The 13,423-nt window shown below is 47.6% G+C and overlaps 1 protein-coding gene across 8 annotated transcripts in view; it reads right to left on the reverse strand.

Moving 5' to 3' along the window:
- Nucleotides 1–13,423, reverse strand: part of Cdkl4 (cyclin dependent kinase like 4) — a 63,359-nt gene that overhangs the window by 31,061 nt on the left and 18,875 nt on the right. For 7 of the 8 annotated variants that reach the window (XM_076558834.1, XM_016006845.3, XM_076558831.1 and 4 more), the window contains 3 exons: nucleotides 10,000–10,072; nucleotides 6,415–6,505; nucleotides 1,798–1,995 (listed from right to left, as the gene is read on the reverse strand). In XM_076558834.1, the coding sequence (XP_076414949.1) occupies nucleotides 1,798–1,995; nucleotides 6,415–6,505; nucleotides 10,000–10,072 (362 nt within the window). The remainder of the gene's footprint in view (nucleotides 1–1,797; nucleotides 1,996–6,414; nucleotides 6,506–9,999; nucleotides 10,073–13,423) is intronic. The other variant, XM_042267117.2, reaches the window with a different exon arrangement.

Here is a 13,423-nt window from a genome sequence, read left to right on the forward strand (position 1 = left end):
CCGAGTGCTGGGATTAAAGGCATGTGTCATCACACTTGGCCAAAATAAAACAAATCTTAACCCAGCATTTGGGAGGCAGAGGCAGGTGGATCTCTGTGAGTTTGAGGCCAGCCTCGTCTATAGTGTGAGTTCCAGGACAACCAGGGCTACACAGAGAAACCCTGTCTCGGAAAAAAAAAATCCAATAAAACTAAAACAAAACTAAAAATCTAAAACACCGTGTCCCCCCAGATATAAATTCCTTAACAGGTTTTATTTTATTTTATTTTATTATTTATACTTCACTCATGTAAAGTACTGTACAAGCTGCCAAGGGAGAGAAGCAGTTAACTAGTCCTGACCAGCCACAACACCTCTAACCAGGACAATTACCAGCATGCAAGCTATGCGTAAAAGTGCAATAGCGGTACCCACATGTTGGTGACAAGCGACAGCTGTCTAACTGCACGTAAGGCCCATGCAGAGGGAGGGAAGTCACGTCCGGCACTGGAAACCTAACCAGCTTCCCTGGCCTAGTGAGGTCATGGGCTTTGGAAAAGAATACACTACAGCCACTTGTCTTGACCAGCAATAAGTCCTTACTGCATTCCAAATCTTATACTTACACCCACAGGGAAGTACAGCCACAACCCTTCACCCGAAAGGCCCCTCTTTATAGCAAATAGAGACCATCACAGGAAACCACAGCTGGACACAACGCAGAGACCCACAGGCCATGGGGAGGGAGTCCGCTACCATGGAAACACCGACATTGCCGCTCCTACATCTGTGGTTCGGGCAACATCAAGGAGAAGGGGTGGGAAGAGGGTAAGAGCCAGAGCCCCAGGAAGTCTGTAGAGAAAGAGTCCTTCCTAGACATGGCAAGACTGGAACAAACAATAGCAGTGTCCACAGATGCACCAATGTGGAAGGGGGGATGTTCACGGGGTCCCGCTCCGAACTATGGGCAGCTCACGACTCCTGAGAGAAGGGAAATTAGGCTCTTCCGGGGATGAGCTCCCTTACTGGTGGCAGGCTGGTCAGCCACAAAGCCATATACACACAAATAATAAAAATGGACTCAGTAGGTTTTATATGTATGTACACATATATAAATGTGCATATATTCACATACATATACATGTATATATATATATAAAACAATAATAATCAAAGAAAAAGAGGCTGTCACCTTGGGCGTTGGAGAGCATGGGAAGGGTTGGGGGGAGAAAAGGGAGGGAGAAATGTGACATAATTCTATTTCAATTAAAAACCTATTAAGAAAATGATAAAAGATTAATATGGAAAAAAGGAGTTGCTTTATTTTCCTTATATGTATGTCTGGGGATTAAGGGTGGGGGTAGGTGTTCCGCACATAAATGCAGGGCCAGAGGTGTTGAAGCCCCTGGAGTTGGAGTTACAGGCAGTTATGAGCCACCTGAGACAGGGCCTGGGAACCGAACTTGGGTCCTCTGCAAGAGCAGTATGAGCTCTTAACCCCTGAGCCGTCTGTTTTTCTTAAAACCGAGAATTCCTAACTTGTAAGGCGCTGTACCGATGAATTACGTTAATATCACTTTAAATGTTGGCTGCCCTGATCAGGAAATCATATGAGACTTACTGGATTTCCTTGGCAAGTCCTCTGCAGACTCACGGCTGGCCCTGTGTGTTCAGCCAGGACTGGGCTTCGGCGACAGCCGAGAGACCAGAGACCTTCCTTGCAGAGCCTCTGAGAAGCAATGTGCTTCCTGCTCTCATGGCCTTATCTATCGCATGGGTGCTAGAAGGCACACGTGGACCACAGAATGCAGTTCATACCCAGTGTCCTGATGATCAAATAAAGTTGGTCCACGTCTGATTTTCCTGGCCAGAGCGGCTGACCCGTCAGGAGCTCCGCAAAAACACAGCCCACGGCCCACATGTCCACGGAGGAACCGTACTTCGTGTCTCCCACGAGAAGTTCAGGGGCTCGGTACCACCTGGTGGCAACGTAGTCCGTGTAGGCGTCTCCTGGAACTGTGAGGGAGAGCATCAGGCAGATCAGATGATGTCGTCTATCCTGGCCTGAATGCCTCTGACCCACACTCCCCGGAGCGGCTGGTGCGGCAGCTCATTCAGAGGGCTTCTGTGGCTCTCAGCCCGGAGAAGACACTCACTGGGCCAGGGCCCCAGTGAACACTGAGTGCGCCCTAGCTGGAGAACATGGGAGAACCGTCCGGGACAGGTGTGAGAATTCCTGTCCTGTCACCTGAATCCAAGCCAGATCTCACTTGTTTCTATTTATCATCAGCACGGTGCTTGGTTTTCACTAAACGGTGTCCTCCAAAACAAACAAACAAACAAACAAACAAACAAACAAACAAACATAGGTTTGAAGTCCCAGTTTGTGATACCTGTGAATTTGACTTTGTGTGGAAATAGGGTCTTTTCAGACGTTGCTGAATTACAGTGAGGCAGGTCCTAAATTCAGGGACTGGTGTGTATGTATGTACATGTGTGTGTGGGGAGAGAGAGAGAGAGAGAGACAGAGAGAGAGAGAGACAGAGAGAGAGAGAGACAGAGAGAGAGACAGAGACAGAGACCGAGAGAGAGACAGAGAGAGAGAGAGAATATACGTGCATGTATGTAGCCAAAGATTCCCCTTAGGTATCATTCCTCAGGTCTTTGTTCCCCACACCTACTCACCCCGCCGCCCCCCCACCCCCTTTTTTTTTGGTTTCTCTGTGTAGCTTTGCACCTTTCCTGGAACTCACTCTGTAGCCCAGGCTGGCCTCGAACTCACACCTTGAACATGCCCGATCTTGGAAACTAAGCAGGGTCGGGCCTGGTTAGTACTTTTTTAAAGACAGTGTCTCGTGTATCCCATGTTGTCTTTGAACTCCTAATGCCCCTGCCTCTACCTTCAAGTATAGAGATGAGAGGTGAGTCGCATACCTGTTTATGAAGCACTTCATGTGTGCTAGGTAGGGCACTTGAGCATCCCAGCCACGTCCCTAACCCTTACCTTGATTCGAGACAGACGCTCACTTTTACCTGGAATTTCCTAATCTGTGTGTAGGCTGGCCGGCCAGCAGAGCCTCGGGGATCTGCTTGCCTTTGCCTCCCCGGCACCAAGATTATAAACAAGCACACAATATAACACACAACACACACACACACACACACACACACACACACACACACACACACATTTAACGTGGATCCTGGGGATTGAACTCAGGTCCTCAGGATTGTACAGCAAACATTTAACCATCCGAGCCATAACTCCAGTCCAAGGACTGGCATTATTGCAAGGTGGTCCTACAGGAACACAGAGACAGACAGACAGACAGACAGACAGACAGACAGACATGTGAGTTAGATGCTGAAGGCAGTGGTTTCCAGGTGAGGAACAGAACAGCCTGGGGTGTAGGAAGGAGCCTCCCCTGGAGCCTCCAGGACCAGGAGAGACCACATTCTATTGCTTGACACCTCGTGGGTTGTGGCTGTTCACTGTGGCAGCCACAGAGACCACGGAAGCCTCCTGGCTGGCTGGCTGCTCACACTGACTTTCCCTGCCCGTGACTGTTTTTCAGGACTATGGTGACAACCTGGTTTGACTCCTTGCCCCATGAGTCATTCCTGCATGACCGACAGATGATGGAGATCTGGGTGAAACTGTTCCCAGATCTGGGTGAAACTGTTCCCGTCAGACATGTCCTTCTGCTCTGTCAGGTGAGTGGAATCCAACCAACCCCATGATGCTGCGTGAGCCGGAAGGTCCTGGGACTCTCAACTCTTCTCCCTCTGAGGCTGGAGGGGAGTTGATGAAACAATTCCCATGGGCCTTTCGGTGACAAGAGTCACATGTGAGTTCTTGGACCAAGTCCACAGATGTACCACAGACAGAGAAGAACTGGTACAAGAGTGGCTTGCAGAGATGGGGGGGATGGGCGCTCCTCTGCCTTTAAAAAACAGGTCTGGGGCCTGATGAGATAGCCCAATGGTTAGAGGTGTTTGCCGCCAACCTCGACCACCTGAATTTGAAACTTGGGAATTACAAGGTAGTGGGAGAGAACCCACTTTGGCAAGTTGTTCTGTGACCTCCACACGTGCTCTGTGGGGTACACACAGACCAAATAAATGTTCTCGTTGTTTTGTTTTCATTTTGAGAAAGGGCCTCTTCTTGTAGCCCCCTCTGTCCCAGGGTGGCCTCGAACTTATTGCGATCCCCCTGTCTCTGTCTCCCAATTGCTGGGATTAAAGGGGTGAGCCACCATGCCAGGCAGTTGTGTGTTTTGTTTGTTTGAGGCAGGGTCTTATGTAGCCCTGGCTGGCCTCAAACTCATAGAGAGATCTGACTGCCTCACTCAGCCTCCTAAACTCAGGACTGAAGGCGTGCGCCGTTTCTCGGCTTGAGACAAGATTTAATTATGTAGCTAAGTCTGGATCATCCTCTTTCATTTGCCAAGCCCTGGACGACTTACAGGTATGTGTTATTACACTGGAGTGGTGACACTCCTTAGTCAGTGACAAACAGCAGTGTGACCACCACGAAAGACAGCTCACAGTCCAGAGGCTGCCGCTCATCACTCAATAGTCCCCGGAGCAAGAACAGAAAACAACCTCGGCTATCCATGGCTCTTTTAGAAAATTACATGAACTTTTTTTTTTTTTTTTTTGAGACAAGGTCTTGTGTAGCCCAGGCTGGCTCAAACTCCCGAAGTAGTCAAGGATGACCTTCAAGGTCATCTCTACCTTCTCAAGTGCTGGGATTACAACAATATTTCTCCATGCCCAGTGTATGCAGGGCTTCTGGAATGCTAAGCCAGCCCTCTACCATTTGAGCCCAGGTCCTATACATTTATTTCCTGTGTAATTGTACTGACATTGCCTGTATACAGTTAGCTTTTTTGCTTAAGGTGTCTTGAACATTTTTCTTCTTCCTTTCTTCCTTTCTTCCTTTCTTCCTTTCTTCCTTTCTTCCTTCCTTCCTTCCTTCCTTCCTTCCTTCCTTCCTTCCTCCCTCCCTCCCTCCCTCCCTCCCTCCCTCTCTCTCTCTCTTTCTCTCTCTTCCTTCCTTCCTCTCTCTCTCTCTCTCTCTCTCTCTCTCTCTCTCTCTCTCTCTCTCTCTCTCTCTCTTTCTTTCTTTCTGGTTTTTCAGGACAAGGTTTCTCCATATAGTTTTGGTGCCTGTCCTGGAACTCACTCTGTAGACCAGGCTGGCCTCGAACTCACAGAGATCCGCTTGCCTCTGCCGCCCGAGTGCTGGGATCAGAGGCGTGCACCATTTTCTTTCTTTTTAAATCTAGGATGCGTGTATGAGTATTTGAGTACTGTGTGCGTACGTGCGAGCACAAGTGTGCAGGTCAGAGGTCAACCTCAGGGACTGGCCCTCACCTTCCTTGTTTGAGGCAGCCTCTGGTTTTCCTCGAGGCTACGTGCCTGGGAGTTTCTGGGGCTTTTCCTATCTTAGCCTCTCATCTCATCCCTAGAACAGTAGGGTTAGAAATGCATGCTGCGCGTCCAGCTTTTACGTGGCTTCTGGGCATTCCAATTCTAGTCCCCAGACTTGCGGGACTTTACACGGAGCCACGTCTCCAGTCTCTGGGCATGTCCTAGTGTCACTGACAGCTCTGTGACTGTCACGGCTAACCGGAATCTTCCATCCCAGGAGACGAACACACTTATTACAGAGTTCATAGCTTAGGAGCGTGTCGGTTTGCCAGTTTCTCTTTCCGGCCACGGCAGGGACGCGTTATCATCCGGGCCCCATTGTTTTGTGCCACCAAGCACAGTGGCCTCAGGGACACTTGGCCAGATTTGTTTCAACTTCTTCAACCTTCTTCCGTCACTTCTGGGTACCGTTGGGATGCAGAGGATGCTCGTACCCCTCATCCCCCCCACCCCACCCCAGGCTTCCGCATCCTATACTGAGGGAGAAATGGCTACCTCTCCCCGATCCCTCCGGCCCCTCACTGCCTAGGGATGGTGTACTTCCTCTTAGCCCTCTCTCTGAATCCTGGTGGCTCTTTAATTTCCAGCTGACTCCTACAGCCTCACCAGCTCTGTGGAGCTTTTCCAATCACTCAAGCCATGTTGCTATCTCTCCCCAGGGGACCATCTGCTCCTTCACTAGCGCTTTATGGCCAACCATCTTGTCTTTTTCTTTCATCTCATTTTCTTTGGGTTATAAGTGCCCGCAGAGCAGAAATGCATCTTATGATGCTTCCTTTCCACTCCTATGGGGCCAAGCACGCAGATGCCATCCAATAAATTCCAACTGAATGGAAAAAAGCCAAATTATCAACTGACTAAAAGGCTAACACGAGAATTTCCCCCCCTTTGAATAATAAGACATTTAGCTTCTACCCATTAGTTTAAGAAAGAACACAAATGACATCGATGTCTAGTCATCTGGACTCGATGATGAAGCAGGTGACAAAATGTACTCACTCAGAATTCGTGCGAATCCAAAGTCACAAATCTTGATCATTCCTTGCTTGGTTATTAGGATGTTTTCGGGTTTTACGTCCCGATGAATACACTGAAAGATGATATTTGCTTAATTATCCGAGCTATCAAAAACGACAATGAGTCAACAGTGCCTATTAATTTAGATGATGGGTAGCTTACAAAAGCTTCATTGCTTACAATTGAAAAACAAAAAGATGGCCTTCATTTCCCTAGAAAAATTTAAGTTGTCAATTTTCATGTATGAATCTTGTCAAGTTAAAGAAAAACTTTATCTAAATGTCAGTATAAATATTATCAAAGATATGAAAACCATAATTGCTACACATCGAAGCTGTCTGTCTGGATCTTTGGAAGAAAGGAACACACATAATACAGTGAGTTTATTCACTTTCTACTGTGCCTATTTGAACTGTAATAGGAGATGGAGAAGTGTAAAGAATGGAGACTCCAGGTGCCTTTAACAAGAATCACTGCTATTCATAAACCACAGGTCAGGTTGAATAATGCCGATCTGAGAGGTTGAAAAAAAAAAAAAACCCACCACCACCAACAACAACTCAACAACATTGAGATGCTAACATAGGAGCATGAGAAAATGAGCATATTTGGAAGAGTTGGGGGAGTTCAATTTGTCTAGAAATTATACTCACCCTCCCAGTGAGAAGGCTCAGCAGGTAAAGGAACTTACTCTGCATGCCTGGCAACCCGAGTTCCATCCTTGGAACTCGTGTGATGGTGGAGGGGGAGAATCAGCATCACAGAACTGTTCTCTGGCCTCCACATGCACACTGTGGCATGCACCACCCCCATCGTGAACATATCCACAATGATTATCATACTTGGAAATGATCCAGTTTTTAATAGCGGCTATAGATTGTTCACGAGAAGTCTGCGGTATTTAAAGCTCGGGGTATAGGATATGTTCTTCCAAATGGAGATGCAATGCCAATTATGTTAAGCTCTAATCATTGTTTGCTTACACTCAGGTAAAAAGGCTGACTGGATAATCCATCCACCTAGCTATCTGGTTATTAAATAGATATTTGTTGAGCACCTTTTATATAAAAGGTCCATGCTAAGCCTGGAAGAGGCAAAAAGATGGGTCAGCCTCAGACACTTCATCAGTAATCTGTACTCAAGAGAGGGGCTTAGTGTACAGATCAAAAGCACAAACACTCGAGGTAAACTGTATCTTCAAAAACCATAACAGGGCCGGGCGTGGTGGCGCACGCCTTTAATCCCAGCACTTGGGAGGCAGAGGCAGGCGGATCTCTGTGAGTTCGAGGCCAGCCTGGGCTACCAAGTGAGCTCCAGGAAAGGCACAAAGCTACGCAGAGAAACCGTCTCGAGAAAAAAAAAAAAAAACCATAACAGGGCTGGAGAGATGGCTCAGCGCTTAGGAATACTGGTTGCTCTTCCAGAAGACCCAAGGTCAATTCCCAGCACTCACGTGTTGGCCTACAACCACGGTAACTCCAGTTCTAGGGGAGCCAAGGCCTTTTTCTGGCCTTTCCAGGCACTAGGCATGCCCGTGGTGCACAGACACACACAGGCAAAAATACCCACACACATAAAGAAAATTAAAGACTGCCTATTTCTATTATCAGCTTTAGGTGAACGTTCTGTCTCCCGGAGTACGGTGGAGAGCAACAGATTGATTCCATCCAACACCGTCTTTTCTAAAAATCCGAAGGCACAAATTGCAGCATGAAGACGAGGATTATGTAGCTTGTGAACAGCCTCCCTTTCCAGCCATAGGAAATGAAGGTATTTGCTTTGTTCTATTCTAATGGAAACTTCAGTGGCTTTTGTAAAACTAAAGAGAGCTTCCCTAAGTACAGACATTCAGTTCCCTGATCTTGAGTTTTCTTTTCCAGCGATCCTAGACTGCCGTGGTCGACGTCTTGCTGGCATCAAAACTGCCCATATGGTACACCGAATCGGTGTCTTGGCGCTCTGAGTACCCACTCAGAAGGCCTAGAGATATTTTATCAAATCTCTCATTCTAGCAAAAGCACCAGGAGCCAATTGGAGTGAGCTCCCACTGGCCCAAAATGGGTGCAGAAATGACGGTAGGCATCACAAACACCCAATCGATATGAGCCATGGATAACCCGAGACCACATTGCTCACTGAGGGAGGATGCTGAGACATGCACGTCTTCATCACTCTGAACAGTGATACATGAAGGAAGTCATCATGCATTTGCCTTATTTTCATTTGCATATATATATGCAATATTTTGCAGTTCAGGGGATTGCAACTAGCAGGTGCTTTGCACATACAACCACGCATCCTACCAGTGGGCTATATCCCCAGGCTTAAAAGACTATTTATTTGCAGCATGGTGATTGAACACAGAGCCTCGGGCATGCTAGTCAAGTGCTCTACCAAGGCGCTCTACCCCCAGCCCATACTTGTCTTCCTATATTTTACAGTAGCCAGAGTCCACGAGGGTAATCCACTTTCCATGCAGTTCCAACTACTGTTAGTACCCGGTTATTTCTGAGACAGGGTCTCATGCTACGACCTAGGCTGTCCTCCTCCAAGTCATGACCCTCCTGCCTTGGCATTCCCAGAACTGCCATCACAGGTGTGTACCACCATACTTGGCCGCAATCCCAAGGACAATGCAGAAGCGATAATAATACCCTTGGAAAATGACCATTTCTTTATCTTCAGGAATTCTGGATCCAGACAATAATGTGGAAACCATCAGGTAGAAAGATTCACAGGCAAACTGAAAATGGGGGTTGGGGGGGCGGTTGAGGGGCAATCAGACTAGTAACTCCTGAGCCTACCAACCAGGATGACCATCACCAAGGTCAGGGTCACCAGACATTCGACATCTCGTGATGTTGATACAGTAAGAAGCATGTGACGATACACATCAAACATGGTTATCTAAAAACAACAGCGATGAAACTAAAGCTGGGGAGGTAGGTTCAGTGGGTTAGAGGGCTTGCTCTGTAAGCATCGGGACCTACTTGGGTCTGGATTCCCAACAAAAAGCAGGGCATGGCTGTCTGCACCTGTAATACCAGCACCGGGGGTGGGTGGAGACGGGCAGATCCAGAGAGGTTGCTGATGGACTAGCCTAATGAAACCTGCAACCTTTTGATCTCAAGGCAATAAGGCAAAACACAACAGGGAAAGACAATGTCTTGCTTTGGCTTGAACTCCTGTATGTGTACACACACACACACACACACACACACACACACACACACACACACACATAAACTCTACAGTACCAACAAAGCCCAACCAAGTGCCGTGATGGGTCAGGCTATAGAAAAGATGGAAAATTATTCTAACCCAATTTAGACAATTCTCGGAATCATTAACTCTGGGGTGGAAGGAAACATTAAGCCCCGCACAAACTTTGAACTCACAAGCTCTCTGTAGCTTGGGTCTCATGGAAATGGGAGCAGGGCCGTGAGTGGTGAACTGTTTTTCCTTCCGTGTGTGGATCGCCCTGATCTTAGCCCTCTGGCTCGCTCTTCTCTCTCTATCTGAAGAGTTGTTACGGGGACCTCCCTAACATTGGAAGGTGCTACTTACGTTATGCTTGTGGCAGAAGTTAAGGGCTTCCAGGGTTTGCCACAGCACGCTTTTGATGACGCCATCAGGAACGCTGGAGGAAAAGAACAAAAGTAGACGTGAAAACTCCTGGGATGGGGTCCCGGGCTGGAAACCGGGGCTCCACATAGTCAAAGAGCACAGCGCATGGGGTGGGGTGGGGTGGGGGTGGGGGTGGGGTGGGGGGCTAGGATTGCTTTAAAAATTATCTACATGTTTTTTTCTGCCTACTTGTATGTTTGTGCACCACATACATGCTGGATGCCCTTGGAGGCCCGAAGAGGGTATCTGATCCCCTGGAACTGGAGTTACAGATGGTTGGTTATACGCAGTCATGTGAATGCTGGGAATCAAGCCTGGGTCCTCTGGAAGAGCAGCCTGTGCTCTTAACCACGGAGCCATCTCTCCAACCATGCTTTTTATAAAGTCTTCGTGTATATATAAAAATTACGTGTGTTTGCCTATGTTCATGTATGTGAGAGTGGACACACGTGCTATGGTGAACATGTAGAAGTCAAAGTGACGGTCTTCACCTTCTGCTTGGTTTGAGACAGGGTCTGTTCATTGCTACACTGCATATGCCAGGCTAGCTGGCTCTGGAGCTTCCAGAGAGTCTCTTGTCTCTACCTCTCCTTTTGCCTTGGAAACATTGGGATTATGGGTACATGCTACTGGGTCTTGTTTCATGTGGGTTTTGAGAATTCCATTCCTCACAATTGTATAGCAAATGCTTTACCCAGATTGCCATTTCCCTAGTTCAATTCCCCATTGAAAACAAACAAACAAACAAACAAACAAACAAACATGTTTACAGGCCTCTTCTCACGGCACAACCCTTTCATCTCAACACCCAAGAGGCGTAGGCAGGAGGAGCACTAGTTTGAAGCCAGCCTGGGCTACATAAAAAAAACAAGCAAAAAGCTAGGAATGGTAGTGCTATCCCACCACCCAGGAAGCCGAGGCTGGAGGCTCACCACAAGTTCAAGGCCAGCCTGGACTGCAGAATGAGACTCTGAAAAAAAAATGAAACCATGTCTGAGGACAGCCAGAGTTACGTAATAGAGAGATTCTGTCTCAAAAAGAAAACAACAAAAAGTGAACCTTTTTTTTTTTTTTTTTTTTTTTTTAGACAGGGTTTTTCTCTGTGAGATCCACCTGCCTCTGCCTCCTAAATGCTGGGATTAAAGGTCTGCGCCACCACCATCCGGCTGAGCAAAGCCTTTTTAATGATAGGTATGTAATTTTATAGTTTGAAAACATCCATGAAATGATGTGTACTGCATGAAAAATTAACTAACTTTCCAACCTCAGAATAATTGCTATATTTTAGGATGGCTGTACATTCAGGCACCTCTTGATTTTCTGTCTCTGTCTCTTTCTCTTCATTTGCTTCCTGACCTTTAGCTTGAATAAATATGCTCACTGCTTTTGAATTTTAAGAGGTGTACATGATGTCTTATCCCTGACACCTTCCTGGTCACCCATATATTCTTCGCACTCCACCCCTGCCTCTTTCAGGGACATTTTATGTGCAGAGGTTTCAATGCCAACATGTACACATGCGTTCCTGTAGCTGTGGGTGGAGCTCATCTGGGTGATGATGCTCGACATCCACTTACGACAGCTGAACCAACCGTTCTACAGAGAAACGCTCCCAGGAGTTTCTGCAACTCTCCATTGGATGACACGTAAACATACCTTCTTGCTATCTTGCTTGTTCTTCTTTTTTTTTTTTTAAATTTCTATTTATTTATTTACTTTTCGAGACAGGGTCTTACTGTGTAACCTTGGCTATCCTGGAACTCACTCTGTAGACCAGGCTGGCCTCAAACTCACAAGGATCCACCAGCCTCTGCCTCCCAAGTGCTGGGATTAAAGGCGTGCACCACCATGCCCAAGTTGTTCTCTCTCTCTCTCTCTCTCTCTCTCTCTCTCTCTCTCTCTCTCTCTCTCTCTCTCTCTTTCTAGTTGTTAAATGAGGGAGAGGGAACATGGGCCAGGGTGCTCGTGTGGAGGTCAGAACATAGCTTGCTGGAGTCAGCTCTCACATCCTGTGGGTCCCAGTCCCACTGTCAGGGTTGGGGCCAAGTGATTCCTCTTTCTTCTTAAGATCCATCCTGGAAGTCGGCTGTCTGGGGTCGGTGTTACATCTTGATCCTGCAGGAAAAACAGTCCTGGCGGGGGGCAGCGCATTTTTTTGGAGGAAAATGGTAAGCTCGGAAGAGTCCCTCTAAACCTTTCGGTTGGAAACTAAAGCAGGCACTGGGTTGCTGTGGAACGGGTGCCCAGCTTGTACGAGGGAGGGGTCGACACCCCACGAGGACTCCAGAGAGAATAAAGGTCATGTAAGAATGGGAGGCTGTGAGCTCCCTGTCTCTGGAGGAATCAGCCTTCTGCGTGGGAGCACTGGCAAGTGTCCTTGGCTGGCTATCACTGTCACTAGGGAACTGAAGGGCTGGGCAGCTTCTGTCTGGGGACATTCAACTTCATGCCACCATCTCTGTGAGCCACAGCAACCACATTCCATTCTTGGTGCCTCTGCATTACTTACATCACTGCCCTATGGTGCCTTCACATTTACGTCCTGCCAAGCTACCCTCTCCAAGGAAGGCTGTACCCAGCACACTCCCACCGAACATCTGTGCAGATACGTCTCCGTGTCCTCGCCATTGTGCCAACACTTGGTTTTTGCCAACGTGATGCTTGCCTACTGGTAGATAAAATGATATCTCATTTTGATTTTTGGCTGTTCCTTATTTTTTAGTGATTAGTAATCTCACGTGATGGCACTGGGAATGTGGTCTGTCTAGTATGCCTGAAGTCCCAGCTTTGAGCCCAAGAACCCCATAAAATCAGGCATGGACAGGCATACCTGTAACCACAGCACTTGGAAGGTAGAGGCAGGAGGATCAGAGTTCAAGGTCATCCTCAGTTACGTAGCAAGATGGAGGTTAGCCTGGCTGCATGGGGCTGCTTCAAATTAAACAAAACAAAATAAACACATGTTCATTCACATGATTTTACTGGGCGCTACACTTCGTGTATTTCCATTTCGTGTCTTTTTATTCTTCTTTTCTTTATTCGTTTGTGGAGTGTGCATTGTGTTTTTGCATGTGCATGGGTGTGTGTGTGTGTGTGTACAGTGTGTACAAGCACATGGCGGCCCGAGGCTGATGCCAGGAATCATCTTTGATTTACCTTGAGGCAGGCAGTCTCAATCAAACCAAGAGTTCCCTGAGCCAGCTTGCTCCGGGGATCCCATCTTTGCCTTCTGATGCTGCAATTACAGGGAGGTTGTGGTATTTCCACCGGTTTCTAGGGGTCGAAACCGATCCACGGGCTTGGGTTTCAAGTGCTTATGCAAATGGCTGAGCCACTTCCCCACCCCCACCCCCCACCATCTCGC

Source organism: Peromyscus maniculatus, chromosome 22 (genome assembly GCF_049852395.1).
Source record: "Peromyscus maniculatus bairdii isolate BWxNUB_F1_BW_parent chromosome 22, HU_Pman_BW_mat_3.1, whole genome shotgun sequence".
In the NCBI taxonomy this organism is placed as follows: domain Eukaryota; kingdom Metazoa; phylum Chordata; class Mammalia; order Rodentia; family Cricetidae; genus Peromyscus; species Peromyscus maniculatus.